Source organism: Daucus carota, chromosome 2 (genome assembly GCF_001625215.2).
Source record: "Daucus carota subsp. sativus chromosome 2, DH1 v3.0, whole genome shotgun sequence".
NCBI lineage: Eukaryota > Viridiplantae > Streptophyta > Magnoliopsida > Apiales > Apiaceae > Daucus > Daucus carota.
In genome coordinates this window covers 38,212,198-38,230,403 of record NC_030382.2, presented here as the reverse complement: position 1 = coordinate 38,230,403, position 18,206 = coordinate 38,212,198, and the positions used below count along the sequence as shown (strand labels likewise).

General features: G+C 34.7%; 2 protein-coding genes across 5 annotated transcripts; both read left to right on the top strand.

Annotated features, from left to right (window-relative positions):
• Positions 1 to 7,230: 7,230 nt before the first annotated feature.
• Positions 7,231 to 11,822, top strand: LOC108206149 (putative phospholipid:diacylglycerol acyltransferase 2). Of its 4 annotated transcripts, none has more exons than XM_017376350.2 (7): positions 7,231 to 7,253; positions 7,770 to 8,327; positions 8,438 to 8,660; positions 9,137 to 9,420; positions 9,902 to 10,238; positions 10,703 to 10,968; positions 11,129 to 11,822. In XM_017376350.2, exons 1-7 carry the CDS (start codon positions 7,246 to 7,248, stop codon positions 11,610 to 11,612), a joined length of 2,160 nt encoding a protein of 719 aa, XP_017231839.1. In that variant the 5' UTR covers positions 7,231 to 7,245; the 3' UTR covers positions 11,613 to 11,822. The 4 variants fall into 4 exon arrangements, with proteins under 4 accessions (XP_017231839.1, XP_017231842.1, XP_017231841.1 ...); XM_017376353.2 differs by lacking the exon at positions 7,231 to 7,253 and adding an exon at positions 7,311 to 7,451; XM_017376352.2 differs by lacking the exon at positions 7,231 to 7,253 and adding an exon at positions 7,458 to 7,553.
• Positions 11,823 to 16,403: 4,581 nt separating this feature from the next.
• LOC108206988 (GDSL esterase/lipase At5g22810) lies at positions 16,404 to 18,178 on the top strand. The gene is made up of 5 exons (XM_017377445.2): positions 16,404 to 16,790; positions 16,885 to 17,015; positions 17,129 to 17,362; positions 17,454 to 17,709; positions 17,788 to 18,178. The coding sequence occupies exons 1-5, from the start codon at positions 16,532 to 16,534 to the stop codon at positions 17,979 to 17,981; spliced, it is 1,074 nt and encodes a 357-aa protein (XP_017232934.1). The 5' UTR covers positions 16,404 to 16,531; the 3' UTR covers positions 17,982 to 18,178.
• The last annotated feature ends 28 nt before the right edge of the window (positions 18,179 to 18,206 follow it).

Sequence of the window (18,206 nt, the reverse complement as noted above, 5' to 3'; positions counted from 1 at the left end):
AGTAGAATGACACCTATTGTTCTTGTTCTTACTAATAACAAAATTATTGGGCTTGTTGAATTTAGTTCTCTCAGAGTTGACACCCAAACCAGCTTTAGGCAACCTAACATTGCCTTTCACTTTAATTGGTTTCAGGTTTGTCAGAATCTCATCTCTCATCTCATTACTCTCTTTCCTTTTAAGGTCTTCCTGTTTTAGTTCATATCTAATGACAACAGGAGTCTCTAAAAGAGGTTCAGCTTCTGAGGTTTTAAACAAAGGTTTAAGGGAATCTTTCAAAACAAAAGGAATCCCTCTCTCTTCAGCACTCTTCTTAAAAGGAGTAATGTTGCTAGCCTTACCTACAGATTTGTTATAGTCAAAGCCTATTCCAACAGTTCTCTTGATCTCTTGTTTATCATTAAGTTCTTTGACTATCAAGGAGGCATCCTTAAAGGCTTTACATTTCACTTTCTCTTCGTCTAGCTGAAGTCTTAAGGCAATCTCACCTTTCTCTAGAACTTTGACTTTAGCACATTGTAATCCTAAGTCCATAGTCAATTGTTCTATTTTAGGTTTTAATACTTTCATCTCATTCATTTTAAAAGCATGAATTTCTAAGACTAAAGTATCAATTTTAAGATTAGCAGCTTTCATCCTTTTAATAGCATCATCTCTTTCAAGTCCTAATTGCATAAACAGTTTAGGGCATGTAGGATCTACCTGAAAGCTTCCAGCAGGAGGAGGTGAAGATGATCCAGTAGTAGCCATGAAAGCAACATTTCCTAGCTGCTCCTCTTCATCACTATCTGTATCATCCCAGCTTTTGCCTTCTGCCAGATAAGACTTGCTTTTGAAACTTTGACTTCCAGAAGTACCATGATGCTTTCTAACCAGTGCATCATACTTCTGCTTCAGCTCATCATACGAATCTTTTCTTTTTCCTTGAACCTTGGGCTGTTTGCATTCAGTTGCAAAGTGTCCAGGTTCACCACAATTGAAGCATTTGAACTTGCTTCTGTCCACCATCCCAGTCTTATATCCTCCTTTGCTTGTAGAAGATGAATAGCCTCCCTTCTGAAACTTACTAATAGTAGGTTTGTATTTATAGGAAGGGTTCTTCCGGAATCTCATGTTTCCAAACTTCTTGGCAAACAGTGATAGAGATTGATCTTCTAACTGTTCAAGCTCTTCCATTGTATAGAACTCTTCGTCACCACTGGTAGAAGCAGTCTGACCCATCTCAGGTACAACAAATTCCTGAGTAGTCTCAGAATGAACAACAACATCCTTCTTCTTTTCTTCCAGTACAGGTGACTCAACAACTAGAGCTCTCGAATGGTTCTGAGTTTTACCCCAGCCATATCTCTGTTTACTCTGAACTTGCTCCAGTTCATAAGTTTTCAAAACTCCGTAGAGTCTTTCCAGAGAAATCTCATTCAGGTCTCTGCTTTCCCTGATGGCAGTGATTCTGTGTTCCAGATGTTCAGGAAGGGTTAAGAGAAACTTCATGTTGACCTCTTTCTTGTCGTAGAATTTCCCATTCAGATTTAAATTATTTATCAAATTATTAAGTCTGATAAATACTTCTGAAATCCCTTCACCAGGATGGGAACCAAACTGTTCATACTGAGCCATCAGTATCTCTTTCTTGTTTTCCCTAACTTCCTCTGAGCCTTCATTGATAATCTCTAATGTATCCCAGATTTGCTTGGCGTTCGTACAGTTTACAACAGCATTGTACATCACTGGATTTAGAGATTCAACCAAGATTAGTTGAAGAGCATCATCTAAGTTCATCTGATCACTCTCTTCGTCTGTGTACTCAGAAAGTTCTTTCGGAATGACCTGATGAGGTATCAACACACCATCCTCTTCGTGTGCTAATATGACCTTCATCGGAGTAGTAACACCTTTGTCCAAAATCCCGATGTATTTTCTGTTCGCAGTGCGGAGGAATAGGAACATGTGCCTCTTCCATAGGCCAAAGTGTTCCTGGCTGAACGGTGGGATTTTGATGCTACTGATCTTTTGTGTACTCATGTTTAAGGATTTGAAATGAATAGTGTTTGGAGAGATTTAGATTTTTGAAAGAAAAATATTTTTAATCAAAATTAATTTTTGGAATAAAATTAATTCGAATAAAAAATATTTGGACGTTACAGAGTGTGTATAGGATCTGATACGGAAAAATGGTATCAACCGCTCTGATGCCAATTGTTAGGTCCAGATATGATTGTAGAAGGGGGGGGGGTTGAATACAATCAGTACCAAATCGTCGCGGAAGTGAATCTGATTGAATATGATTTGTTAATCAGATTATAATTAATTAATATAACAATGTTTGACGTCGTTATATAATTAAAATGGTTCAGTTTTAATGTCCACTAAAGTTCGTAGAATAAATTTGACAGGGTATATTCTAGATTTAGTGATTAAAACAACCGGGTTATCAAAGCACAGAAAACTGTGGATATAACGATCAAGCAAGTTACGAACAACTTGAAAGCTTTACAAATGCTTTGATTTACAAAGTGAATGAACACTAAAAATGAAGGATGCAATGCCATATTTATAGGCAAAGCATTTGTACTTGTAAGACAATTGAAAGACAAGACAATTGTAAGTAGCAAAGACAAAGTGGAAGGGGCAAGACAATTTCAGATTGCCTTGCAAGCACAAGACACAGCAGAAAGACAATTTTAGAGCTCGTAAGACAATCTTCATTCGGTCAGACAATCAAGAACTTCGGTAAGACAATTGCAATTGTCTTGCAGAAGCCATTCGGCCAGACAATCTTGGATTGTCTTGGCAGAATGCATTCGGCCAGACAAATTAAGATTGTCTTGCAAGCATTCAGTCGGTCAGACAATCTAATTGTCTTGGCAGATCTTCATTCGGTCAGACAATCAACAATTGTCTTGCTGCCACTAGAATCTTCGGTAGGACAATCTCTTTGAGATTGTCTTGCTGCTATACTCATGCATTCGGTAAGACAACCGAGTTGTCTTGGCAGAAAATGATGCACTCGGCAAGACAATTTTAATTGTCTTGCTGCCACTCATTTCCTTTAGCAGGAAATCGGTAAGACAATACAGATTGTCTTGCTGAGCTTGAGTAGGTGATTGAATGTAATATGTAGATTATATTTAAATAGAAAATTATCCACTTAATTAATTTAATCATATAAATTCATAAATTAAATTAATTCGAAAGTGAATTAATTTAACAAATAAATTACATAATTAATTTAATTATTTGAGAAGTGAAATAATAATCTATTAAATATTAAATCACCCTTTCTTCAGAAGAATAGCTTCCCGTCTTCTTTAAACATAAATAACTCCTTCTTGATCAGTCGAACGAACGAACCACCAACTCTGCTTGACTTCAAATATCTAATTTGAATAACTGATACACAGATGTACTGTCTGGTTCATCTGTATCTAGTTAAATCAAATATTCTTTGTCAAATAAACATTAGGAAATTGATTTGTTCGTCGAGTCTTCGTCTTGTAAGTACTTCTTCATTAAATGGAATCTTCTGATAAAATAAAGTATAGAAACTTTATATCTTCTGAACTCCTGGACGTGCCACAAAAGATTATTTGTGCACTGAGGCTTGAACATATTAATGAACTTCTTTCAGTGGTGTGTAGCAGCATCCTGGAATTTATCTGACATATAATTCCCATAAATCATTTGACGTTCTTCGTACGGATTCCGTTGACTTGCTATTTACTGAGCTTTCTTATCTGAGTTGAGTTGTATCTCTTTAAATACAAATAGGCTGAACATATGCCTTTCAGGAGTATTATTTTTTTAAGGTGTATTTTGTGTATCTACCCTCTAAGCGACACACCACCTAAAATATTGTACTTCTAAAATCATCATATGTCATCATACGCAATCTCACAGTTCATAACCCGATACAGTTTATGCAGTCCCATATATAATTCTTAACACCGTTAACAGACAAAAGGGTATTTGTGTAATATAATCTCTATAACGGCTCTTTTATATTTTTTTCGCTATTTAACGAAGCTGCAACCCCTCAAATCATTCTACAGCCTCACGCAACCCTAATTTTCTAATAATTCTCTCATATGCTACCTGAAAAATTACAGTCGCATGAGACTGTGGAATGATTTGGGGGGTTGCAGATTCATTAAATAGCAAAAGGAAGCATAAAAAAGCTGTTATAGAGATGAATTTACACAACTACCCCTTTGTCTGTTAGAATTATAGACGGGACTGCATAAACTGTATCGGGTTATGAATTGCGATATAGCACGAAACGGTTTTAGAAGTGTAGTATTGCAAATGATGTCTCGCTTAAAGTGCATGTACACATAATACCCTTTACTCTATAACTAAATACCATTGAAAATATAATGATCAGCAATAAGATTATCAATAAGATTTAGCAAAGGGCATCATGTGTACATGCACTTTAAGCGAGACATCACTTGCAATACTGCACTTCTAAAACCACCACATACTATATCACAGTTCGTAACCTGATACAGTTCACGCAATCCCGTGTATAATTCTAACAGATAAAGGAGTATTTGTGTAATTTCACCATTATAACGGCTCTTTTATGCTTCCTTTTGCTATTTAACGAAGCTGCAAAACCCCCCAAATCATTCCCTGATCTCACGCAACCCTAATTTCCCAAGTAGCATATGAGAGAATTATTGGAAAATTAGGGTTGCGTGAGGCTGTAGAATGATTTTTTTTTGGGGGGAGGGTGTTTGCAGCTTCGTTAAATAGAAAAAGAAGTATAAAAGAGCCGTCATAGAGGTGAAATTACACAAATACCTTTTTATCTGTTAACGACGCTAAAAATTATAGACGGGACAACATAAACTGTATCGGGTTATGAACTGTGATATTGCATTTGATGATTTTAAAAGTACAATATAGTATTTCCAGTGTTGTAAAAAGCAGGAATCAGACTTAATCGGTGAAGTCACGAAACATGGATTAATCGGTGATTAATTGAATTGATCGGGGATTAATCGGATTAATCAGTGATTAATTAGAGATTTAATCAGTTCGACGATCTATGGAACAGGGATTAATCGGTGACTAATCGTGATTAATCACCAACTTTTAGAGCAGAGAGTATTTCAAGTGTTGTCTCGCTTAAAGTGTTGGTACACAAAATAAATTTTATTTTTTGGTTATATTTTATAAGAGCATTGTTTGTTTAAATGTTTAAAGGGTGAATTACAATATCTTAACAATATCGCTTCATGGATAAGATTTTATATGTCATTCTAGTATGACATTTTTTTGTCCTATTTTGGATATTTTTGTAAAAAATTTAATTTTAATTTAAGAAATTAAATTTTTTATAAAAAATAAGATTAACATCTTTTTTAAAGAACTAATAACAAAACATATAAAATAAAAATTAAGAGAAAGATAAGACATTTAACTAAAACTATATGATAATTTGTGTATAATTTAGTTACACTTGACAAAATTATGAATGTAGTTGTCGGAACAAAGACATGTATACTTTGAAAACAACATTTGATCGTACGTGACTACGTGTTAGTTTTGCCAAGTCTTTGTATAACATTCCTATGCATGTACGACATTCCGACAAATGACTATTCGGGAATGCTGGATGTACGAAGAGATGACGTTATAGTCTGATTGATCTGGAGCTGATGTATTTCGAGCTGACGCATTTCTCGCAAAACTTTTCCAGGACAATATCAATACAAATGAGTGTTAATTATCTCGAGTCCGACCCCAATATTTGAGGAACAAAACGTCTGACGTGCTCGTGCATGTCTTGACATTTCTTGAGTATAAACGAGAGTAATTTCTTTATGCACAATTACTCACATGTATCTTTTTATATATATTATTTTATTTATACAATAAGCTTTATAGTTTAAAATTTTAATATATCAATCATTATATATTTTATAAAAAGAGTTGCGCTTATGCCCATCAAATATTACCTATAATATAATTTATTATCTAAAGGATTAAGAATTTCTCTTTAATCCTAAATACGACAATTCATTGGATGTTAATTTTAAAAATTATATTTCTAATACTTTTATACTCAGTACACTTTAATATTTATATCAAAAATATACGAAATATCATTTAATTTGTATGAAGAGGGTACCATGCTAAATTTGCCTATCTTTATACTTTTCTAAATAAAAAATATAAATTTATAGTATATTTTCCTATTTATGTTAAGATAATGCTCTATATGTATTTTAGTTAATATAAGAGTATACTAATACACCTTTTAGTTGATATATGAGCATGGGTAACCCAGTTCCTTTGCCACATTTTTTTTTTATTTATCAATCATTCTGCACTATAAATACAAAACTCAAAACTAGTTGACACATAAAAAATTTAAATATGATTAAGCTAATTAACATTCCGTTTTTCTTGTCAGCTCAAGTTCACCTTCTATTTGTTTATAATAAATAATTTCTATATCAAAATTCAGTATTATTATTTGCAAAAATTGACATATATAATATATACCTTTTAATATTAAATATATACGAACAATTTTTCAAAATCGGAGGACATTAATTACTGGGATCAAAATGAAAAATAGGTTAAAACATGTAAATGCAACTCTAAAATCTGAAAACATGTAACAACTTGATTATGCGCATGTTTGGCTATTGGCATTTTGCTTGGTCGCGTGTTCAACTTTTCTTGACCCGTTCGTCTAAAAAGTTTTAAACATTTGTGAAATGAGAATGTTAATTTTTGTTTGAAGACTTTTATTTTTTTCTCAAACAGTTTAATCACTTAAAAGTATTAATTTACATCTCATTTCTTGTTCGGTTCTTTATTTTATGCTATAAACAATTTTTTTAAGTTTACTCAAACAACCTCTAATATTGTAGTGTAGGCCAATTTACATAAAATTCTTAAATCGAAAGAATTTATGTTTGTTTTAATTTTTTTCCAGAATTTTGTATCATAAAAAATTACTAATTTTTTAATACCACTTTATAATTTCTTTGTACATAGATTTTCTTATAGTACCATAATAAAGGATAAAGATCACCTACAGCTCATTCGTTTTTTGGAAAGACACTCTTTTTCTAAAATCTTTGGTAATGCTTTAAATAATGCCAAAATTCTTTGTACCATATTTCCTTTCAATAAATGGTAAAAGGGCCCACACCCAAAAACGGATAAAAAAATGTGGTGATAACTGAGGAAGGTTTTGTGAAGACAGATGTCCTGCACACAGACAACATGCTGAGGTAACAGCTTTGATTTACTTCTACTATGTATAATGTATCTGTAGCTTAGAACAACTTTGTATTCCCTTTTTGCTGCTGTGTGCTTCAAGTACATTCATATATGCTACATACATATCATTGTTACAAGGTTTTTTTTAATATTTGTTAGTTTGGTTCTTGACCCACCAGGACACAACTCTCAGCTTTGTTCTTACCCACGTGAGTATTCATTTTACAATTCAGACCCTCATATATTCCAACCTCTTACCATCTTTTACTCACCTGTTTTATATCAGTTTCTTCTCTTTATCACTCAGGCTGGTGTGCTTCTTGTTTTTACTTTTATTTTTTAGCTGTCTGGTAACTTTTTTTTGTTTTTTTACTTTGATGTTGTGAATTAGTTGTGATATTGATTTTGTGTTATGGGTTGTTTTTGTTTTTGATTGCTAGTAGGAATTGTGTTGGAAGTTGCTGTTTTTGTTGAATTAATTGTTGTATGGTTTGTGGATAATTTTTTTTTCTTTCTGTGATGAATAGTTTTGAGTTGAAGGGTAAATTTGGTAGTGCAATGGGTTCATTGGCTTCAGTGATGAGATTCTTGAGATCATGTTTCATGGAGCATGTGAAGGTTTCATCTTTATTGAGGTTTAAATCAAATGAAGCCTCTGAAAAGAAAAAGGTTGTTAAAGCTACTGATAGTGATAGGAAAGATGATCATGATGGGGTTTTGTCAAGTGATGGGAAAGTGACTGAAAAGGTTGAAAAGGGGAGGCAGAACAAGAGGGAGAGGTCCAGGGCTTGCAAATGCATAAACAGTTGTTGTTGGTTGATTGGATGTATGTGTACTACTTCATGGCTTCTTCTGGTGTTTTTGGCGTACATTATTCATGCTAGTATGCCTGCAGTTCAATTACCTGAATTTCCCGGGGCTCGGATGAAGCGGGAAGGTGTGGTTGCCAACCATCCGGTTGTTCTGGTGCCTGGTATTATTACCGGAGGCCTTGAACTATGGGAGGGGAAACCTTGTGCTGCACCCTTGTTTCGCAAGCGCCTCTGGGGCGGTTGGGGTAGTGGATGTACGAATATCTTTAGAAGGTCAAGTTTTATACTTTATCCAATGCTATTTCAGTTTTTTATAGGATCAGATTAAGGTTTGCGTATATAATCCATGATCTGGATTAACTGATTTTTAATGTTGATTGCAGTCCATTGTGTTGGACAGAACATCTCTCTCTGGATTATGAGACCGGCCTTGATCCACCTGGAATCCGAGTGCGTCCTGTTCCAGGACTAATTGCAGCTGACTATTTTGCGCCTGGTTATTTTGTGTGGGCTGTCTTAATTGAGAATTTGGCGCAAATAGGTTATGAAGATAGAAATATGTATATGGCTGCATATGATTGGAGGCTGTCTTTTCAAAATACAGAGGTAAATTCTTGTTTCGTTATTAATATCTCATAAGCACATTATACCAGATACTTTATCATTTCTTGTTTCCTTACGCTTACTCTACCAGATGCAGCAATTCAGTGATTTAGGTTAATCAATTTATTCATCCCCCGGAACTACAAAGATATATAATGTATAAACCATACATTGAGTCATATTTACAACTTGCTAGCATGTGCTTTTTTAATCTTGCATCATTTCAAGTTTAGCCATGTTTTTCACAGATGAGATCTGTTTCTGCATTGTATACATAGAATAGTAATGCGTGCATAGTTAATCTAATTCTATCTTTTATATGATCTACTGTGATTGTGGTTGTGCAATGCCTCTAATCTTAGCTAGCCGAGCAGGTAATCTGCTACCCACACAAAAGTTTTTAATAGCTAAATAAAAATATATAAAGCGCTAGGATTGTGATGTATGCATCTGATTCAGTTTTTAACGGAATTGAGCAGGTCAGGGACCGATCTCTCAGCAGATTGAAGGCTCAAATTGAGATCATGTATGCAACAAATGGAGACAAGAAAGTGGTAGTGTTGCCCCACTCAATGGGCGCAGTTTATTTCTTGCACTTCCTTAAATGGGTCGAAGCACCTGCTCCAATGGGAGGAGGGGGAGGTCCTGGTTGGTGTGCAAAGCACATCAAAGCAGTAGTGAATATCGGACCTACATATCTTGGTGTTCCAAAGGCATTTAGTACACTTCTATCTGCTGAGGGGAAGGACATATCTATCATCAGGTTAGTGTCTATACTGTCTCTGCTTGAACTCGGGTTTTTCTACTTCAAATGGAAACTTAACTCATTTGTTAAAAGTTCATGTTAAGATATAATTATTAGTAGGTATTATGGATTTGTAGGAGCAATCACCATTTTCTGCATATGCACGTGGCTTTATACTAGTTAGAATTGGCATAATTTTCTTTCTGACGATGACTATGATACATATTGGCTTCCATAAGTTACCAGTTTTTGATAAAATCAAAATGATGATTTAAATGACATGATAATAAGAAGCCGACTCTACAATATAGAATAACCCTTTTCATATTGTAAAGCTTAGTTCTGAAAAATGTCAATTCCTGATGATTTCTTGTCTCAATTGATGGCTAAGCAGCCCCACCACAATCACAACTAAATTTCAAGGCAGAATACATTATTTTAACATTTTTTGAATTAAGATAACTATGATGTAATTTTAACATTTTTTTTGAGCTTGCAGAGCAATGGCTTCTGGTCTTTTGGAATCTGAATTATTTGGACTTCAGACTGTGGAACATGTTATGAGGGTATCTCGAACATGGGACTCTATAATCTCCTTGTTACCAAAAGGAGGAGAGGCCGTCTGGGGCAACTTGGATTGGTCTCCTGAAGAAGGTTATGAGTGTGGTTTAGAAAAGAAGAGACACTTTCAAGCAGATTCAAGAGAAAATAATAGTAAAAGCAGCGAAGAAAATAGCTCGTTACAAGTTAATCACCCAAAAAAATATGGAAGGGTAATTTCTTTCGGACAGGAAGCATCGCAAGTACATTCTTCAAAGCTTCCCACCTTTTCAAAGGCAAGCCTTTTACCTTTTTTTTGTCTCCATGAACAATGATATTATCTATCAACTGAGATACCCCATTGGGTTAATTGGCTCGATGTGGTTTTCCTTGTAAAAAACTTTTCTGTGAAATCAAGGAAGTATTTAAGCATACCTGGTGCAAGGTCAGTAAAGCATGTTAAGTGGTCTGGAGTATTTTAATACCAAGAACCATCCATGCTCGACTCTGCAAGTGCAACTGACAGTTTATCTGAGTGTCAGGGACGGAATTAGTAAGAGGCACGAGGAGACACGTGTCCTTCATAAAATATCTTATTAAGCGTATCCCGGATAATACATTGTTTAGTTATGCTGAAAAACATATTGTTCATTCAGCTCTTTAAAATTGTTCAATACTAGTACACAGTAAGCGATAGCGATACTGCTGCAAACATCTTCTAAATTATTGAAATTAATTGTGTATACCCTTTTGTTGACAGGACTTTATGCATACAAGTATCTCCACCAATTTGAATGCATCCCATGGAAAATTCAGGACAGAATTCGATGAAATGAGCCATGAAAGTTTTGATAAAATTGTCGAAAAGAAAGTCTACACAACCACAGATCTTGTTGATCTTCTTCGATATGTGGCTCCGAAAATGATGCGGCGTGCCGAGGCTCATTATTCGCATGGGATAGCGGAGAATCTTGAAGATCCAAAATATAACCATCACAAATATTGGTCAAATCCACTTGAGACCAAGTAAGTATTGCAGCCTGGTACAGTTGCACTTAACCTGAAGTCAAATGCATCATCTGATTAGCATTAATAAGCCTTAAAAAAAGTATTTGCCTCTTAAACTCACTCTTTCTGTGAATTCCAGCGAATATCTGACATGAATTATTGATATCTCTGTTTTCAGATTACCTGATGCTCCTGATATGGAGATTTATTGTTTGTATGGAGTTGGGCTTCCAACCGAAAGATCATATGTATACAAGATGTCACCTTCTTCTGATAAGCGTAAGGGCATTCCTTTCCGGATTGATAACTCTGTAGATGGAAGCGATGACTGCTTGAAGGCTGGAATATACTTTGTGGATGGTGATGAGACCGTCCCAGTTCTGAGTAGTGGATTCATGTGTGCCAAAGGGTGGAAAGGAAAAACCAGGTTCAATCCATCAGGGAGTGCTACGTATATAAGAGAATACCGGCACAAGCCCCCTGCAAGCTTGTTTGAGGGAAGGGGCCTGGAGAGTTCTGGCCATGTAGACATAATGGGAAATTTGGCGATGATTGAAGATGTGCTTCGTGTTGCTGCTGGAGCTACTGGTCCAGAGATGGGAGGAGATCAGATACATTCAGATCTTCTGAAAATGTGCGACAGAGTGAATGTTCCTCTGTAAATGCAATTGCAAGAAACGGAAGCCATGCATTGCACAAAACTGCACAGGCTTATCTTCTGAATTCACCAGTTCAAATCAGCTTTAGTTGGTAAAACCTTTACTTTTATTTAGCAAAAGAAAAAACCTTTTACTTTCAATAGATTCGACTTTGATCTTGAAATTTACCCAAAGATGCGGAGTTTGCTTAATCAAACGTTTCGTTACTCATAAGTTTTGTCCCAGAAATGCTATGCTCTTTCCCAGCAGATCGAAAAAGACCTGTGAAGTTATTCTATACCATCCAGTTCGAATTAAGCAAAACAAGACCAATAGTTTCAAAAATATTATGAAATTCCTTTTTAAGGAATAATAATTAGATTTGGATTATTCATGAATCTTTGAAGTTCCTGAATATGTCTGAATGCCCGCCAATTTTATCAACAACTTCCCCAGCCACATTGAAAACACCTATGACTACAATCAGAGCAGAAATAGAGCTTTTATCTTTAATAATATTACCCCAAAAGATCCTCCGGCTTCACAATTGTTCGACCCATAAACAAAGAAAGCATGCCATGGGCATCAAATGAGTGTGGTGTCATAACAAACGAGTCTAAATTTGTTGAAGCTTGTTCAAATTCTGTGATGGGTGTAAATGAGTCAGGTTGTTTATCGGCTATTCGTGTTCGACTCATAAAATATTTGGATTCGATTCGACAATAATCAATTGCTCGTTCGGTTCATAAAATATTTGAATTCGATTCGACAATAATCAAACCGAGTTCGAACAATTTGAATACTTTATAAGGCGAACTTCATATTACTTGGCTCAGTGGTTTTACGAGTCTCATCGAGCATTTATTTTCGGGTTTTGGGTACAGATTAGGTTTGAAAAGAATTTCGGATTTTGGGGCAGGTTTTAGTTCGATATACATAAGATTCAAATTCACACCCAAACTTTTCCACGTTTGAAAAAAAATCTGAATCCGGAACCAAAAAATCGAGTTTGGAAAAATTCAAACAAGTTGGCACGGATCGAGTATCCATTAAGTCGGATAAAATTGGCAGCCCTATTTCAAACACATACCTCCAACCCCCACTTTATGTGTTTTGATACCCAAAAGAGGAGGTGGATATGAGGTATGTGAATCAATTTTATTTTTGTTTTTTTTCTCTATTTAAGTAATTAAACATTACTAAATTTAATACAAGAATAATTGATAATACAAAAATATATAATAAAAATAATTTGATCAGTTTATTTAATTAATATAATTTAATGATTTAATTTTTCAAAATTGAATATATTAATTACAACACTCAACCAAATATATAATATCAGATATTTATAACCCTGTAACACTTCAACCTGATTCTCCACTTCAATCCCATGCCACTCTCCGAGTCAGACTCGTTAGTGTTTACGTATCTATCTACGTTGGTTGGACCTGCGTTTTCCTTTTGCATTTCAGACACTACATAGATGCATTGTAAGCATAAACAAGTCATGCACACGCGTTTCTTAAGCTACAACTCATAAAATTAAACAAGAAGAAATAAAACACGCCAGCGTGTTCATTAAACCATTTTTTTTAACTTCGTTTGTCTATCACATCATCGACCATTTTCTCAGGTTGGACATGTTGAACGATAAAGCTTAAGTTTTACTGCAAAGTGCCAACACCCTTTTTCTCTATGCTATCAATGTTGTTCTTTCAGCTTTAGTTTGTTTGCCGGGAAATATTTTATGGTTCATATTTTGAGAAACACGATGGAGGAGTAAAATTGTTTTAAAAAAGATATGATTTTCTGGAAATTTACTTCTCCAAAGAGATGAACAATTTTAAAATTGATCAATTTTTCACCTGTTTTTATAATTTTTTTCATGATAGTCAGATGATATAACATATTTCCCTTAAAATATGATTTTTCAAAAAGTAGTGAATATATATTTTCAAAATCAATTATTTTTATCAACAAATGATAAAATCAATTTACGACTCGAACTTTACAATAACCCTTACATTAATTGGAATTACGAAATAAAATACTACTATTAACAGTACAGTAGCGACAAACAAAACAATGATGCTCACGGTACAGAATAGTTTCATAATCTCCGACCTCCGTAGTTAAAGTCAAGATGATCATTATTTTGAATAACCTTTTTGTAAATTAGAATTTTGATTGAAAATTTTAAAAATTACAATTATAACGATGTCTGTGTGTTGTTCTGTGTGAGAGAGTCAAACCATCTACGTACAAAAATGAAGAGAGGAGCGATATTAGTATCGGATTTTCTATGTTGTGCTAACGAGTCATGGCACATGTTAAACACTAAAATTTATAAGTTTAAATGATTTTAATTGGCTTCTATTTCTTTATAATAATGAATCCCGTGTAAATTCACCAACCACACCGATCAAAACTCACCAAACTCATAAAATTTGGTACTTAGAGCAACTCCATAGCTTCCCTATTTGGAGTCTTAAACCAAAATATGAGGAATATGGGAAATTAATCTGCTCCAACAGTATCCAGGGGTGTACACGGGTTGGTGAAACCGACCGAACCAATCCAAACCGACCATATTTCACCCGAATCAATCCGAACTTTTTTGACCCGATTGATAATTGGATTAAAAAATGAGTAACCCGATTTAATTGGGTTGGACACGAGTTTCGGTAACGCCATAGCATGTTAGCCTAGTCCATTTAACTAATTGTTATACTTTGCTAATTGTTGATTTGTTGTGCTTTACTAATTGTTTCTGTTCAACTTAATTTTTAAATTTATTGCTGTAATTTTGAAGCTTCTGGTATCGAGTTTTAATTGTTTTGGTCAGTAGTGCAGGTTTTTTAAGATATTATAGTGCTCAACTCATTTTGTATATACTGACACTGTGTATTTCACCGGCTTACTGTAGTACATTCAGTTAAAATTTTATCATGGGTCGAAATTTGATTTTGCTAGATTATGAAAAAAAATTATTTTATATTTCATAATCCGATCAAACCGATCCGAACCGAAGTAAAACAAATTGGTTTGGGTTATGAATTTAATTTTTATGGTTTGGGTTGAGAATTTGAAAACCCGATTTAATTGGGTTGGGTCGTTAAATTTCTTTAACCCGCCCAACCCGAACCGTGTACACCCCTAACAGTATCCTAGTGATTCCCTAAATCACTAAGATCCATTAGTCATACCTTATCTTTAGCTAACCTCTCTCCTCTCCTAAATCTTATTTTATAATAAATTTTGAAAACAAACATGTTCTCTCTCTTCACCTATTGTAATAATGGTAACTTTTATTAATAAAATAGTATATACGGAATGAATATAAGGAATATTGTTGGAGGTGGGAATAGCTATTATTATCATAAGTCACTAGGATCCAATATTTTATATTATATTTAAAGAATGTGCTAAACTGCTGCTGGAGATGCTCTTAGCATGTGCTCATGGGCACATACTAGACAAACTCTATAGTATAAATTAGAGCAAGTCCAAAAGAAGCCTTATATCATGTCCAAAGTTCAAATTTAGGGCATTTGATAAAAAAGGTTGCTCCAACAATGTCCTAGTGATGCCTTCGAGCATCTCCAATAGTCTCTTAAATCACTCCTAAATATAATATAAAATATTGACTCTCAGTGATTTAATGTAGGTTCAACTCCAACAACATCTCTAATATTCACTCCTTATTTGTTTTTACTAAATATAATATAAAATATTGACTCTCGGTAATTTAATGTAGGTTCAACTCCAACAACATCTCTTATATTCACTCCTTATTTGTTTTTATATTATTAAAAGCAAGTCATGTGCATAAAAGTGCAAAAGAAAGTGGATGGAGAGAGAATGAGTGCTTACAAATTTATTATAAAATATTAGTTAAGAGTGACTAGTAGCTCTTACAATTGAGGAGAGAGTTGAGAAATTTAGGGAATTTAAGAATGACTAGGAGTCTATTGGAGGAAGCAAAATTACAATACTCTTCAAATTTCAATTTAAGAGCCACTATAAAGAGGCTATTGAAGATGCTCTTATATCACTGACACAACCCCTATTTTTGAGGCTCTCTCTCCTTGTCCTATCTCATATTTTATAATAAATTCCTATCAACACTGTCTTTTTATCTCTACTTTATATTATGTTTTAATGATGAAAGTGAACTTTTAATAATAAAATATAAAACATATAGTGAAAATAAGGCACATTGTTGGAGTTGAAGTTGGTAGAATATGTCATAAACTACTAAGACATAATTTTTTATATTATATTTAGGGCTACAATCAGGACACAGTTGAACTTTGCTCTTATGAATGGAATCAACAAATCTAGTTCATTACTGCATTTACCTGGGAATCACTTCAAGTGTTCATAAAAGAGGATACAGTGCATTTATACAAGGGCACACAGTACAATATGAAATTAGTTGAGGTCCTTCACGACACTGACTCTCCATATGTTGCATTGCAGCACCACTGCATTTACCTGGGCACTTGGCATGTCTAAATACCTGTGCCCACCAATTCTCATACATTACTTGAATGCTAAATTATCCCCTTCTGCATTCTATAGTGTGCTAGAAGCCACTACAGCTCACTCACATTTTCTTTTAGTAACAAAATATATATGAAGCTGGTAATTTCAGTGGTTAGAGAGCTACCATCCCTATTAATAATAATACTAAACTTTAGCATTAGTTAAAATCTTAAATCTTCTCTTTTACCCTTTACATAAATTATACTAATTTTATAAAAAAGACTTGGTATTTATTCAAAACCCAAAGTAGGCAAAGACAGATGTGTCTTGAGATGTGCCATCTCAACTATTTAGGCAACCTGTGGGCTGTGCACAACTTGTACTATCTCCCTATAAATCTTTGCCTCTGACTATCTTTTATTACAACACAAACAATTTCTAAACTTGTAAACATGCAGAAATATGCAGATATTCTGAAGCAAATCAGTTGCCTCATTTTTCTTCTTAGTGCTCTTGGAGATCTGCATGTGAGCCATGGTCAAGCACTTGTTCCTGCATTGTTCATTTTTGGTGACTCTGTTGTTGATGTTGGCAACAACAATGAAATCTACACTATTATAAAATCAAACTTTCCACCTTATGGAAGAGATTTTATCAGTCACATGCCAACTGGGAGGTTCTGTAATGGAAAGCTTGCTACTGATTTCACTGGTACATTTCAGTTCTCAACACACATCTATATCTTTTCTGTACTATGTTCTTGTCATGAATAGCTACTGTGAGTTGCTAAATATTTTCTCATCAGCTGAGAACCTGGGATTCACTACGTACCCACCCGCGTATTTGAGCAAGCAAGCCAGAGGGAAGAACCTTTTACTTGGAGCTAACTTTGCCTCTGGTTCTTCTGGCTACTATGAAGATACAGCTAAAATATATGTAAGCAAGCACCGACTTTGTACTATACAATTTTCCAGTTTGCAGGCTTAGTTTTTTGTTCAAGACATCTAAGTATATGACTAAGCATTGTTTGATCATTGATGCCTGTGCAGCATACAATTCCATTGAGCAAACAGGTGTTGTACTACAAGGATTACCAGACCAAACTGATTAGCATTGCAGGGATTTCCAATGCCTCATCAATAATATCCGGGTCGATTCACCTACTTAGCTCTGGTGCCAGTGATTTCGTACAGAACTACTATGTCAATCCAACTCTTTACAAGAACTACACACCTGATCAGTTCTCAGACATCCTTATGCAATACTATGCTACTGTTGTTCAGGTAATTTGTCCTTTCATATTATGTTCTTTACACTAAGTAGCATTTGCAATATATACAGTAACTATCTGCAGTTTCTGATATGATTGTACAGCAACTATACACTCTGGGGGCAAGGAAGATTGGTGTCACAACACTGCCACCACTCGGATGCCTTCCGGCATCCATCACACTTTTTGGGGATGGTAGTAACCAGTGTTTACCCAATATGAATGCCGTGGCATTATCATTTAACAATAAACTAAACGCGACATCCCTAAGGCTGCAGAGCAAGCTGACTGGCCTTAATCTAGTTGTATTAGATATCTACCAGTCTCTGTATGATCTGGTCACTAAACCTGCTAACTTCGGTATGTCAAGAACTGATCATTCTTTGTTTCCCTCGGTTTGAATGACAGAATAAAATAAAACTAAATCATATTATGCAGGGTTTTCCGAGGCAAGAAGGGCATGCTGTGGAACAGGACTGCTGGAAACATCGATATTATGCAATGCTAAATCAGTAGGAACATGTGCAAATGCATCACAATATGTGTTCTGGGATGGATTTCATCCTTCTGAGGCTGCAAATAAGATTTTAGCCGACAACTTGCTTGCCAGTGGCATTGCGCTTGTTGGTTAGCTGTAGTTTTTAATGCGATATCTATATGTATTCTGTCTGTGTTACTAAGAACCTTTGTTTGATAAGTCTTTGCTGTGTGGTAGGAAATTTGTGATCTCTTTGTTGAATAATGATGGTAAATCATGTTATGTAGCTTTTGAGCAGTTTTGGCTTGTAATTCTGTTATTAGCATATGGTAATGTAAGGTCATTCTATTAGTTTCTGTTCATTTTTTTTTTTTTTTGA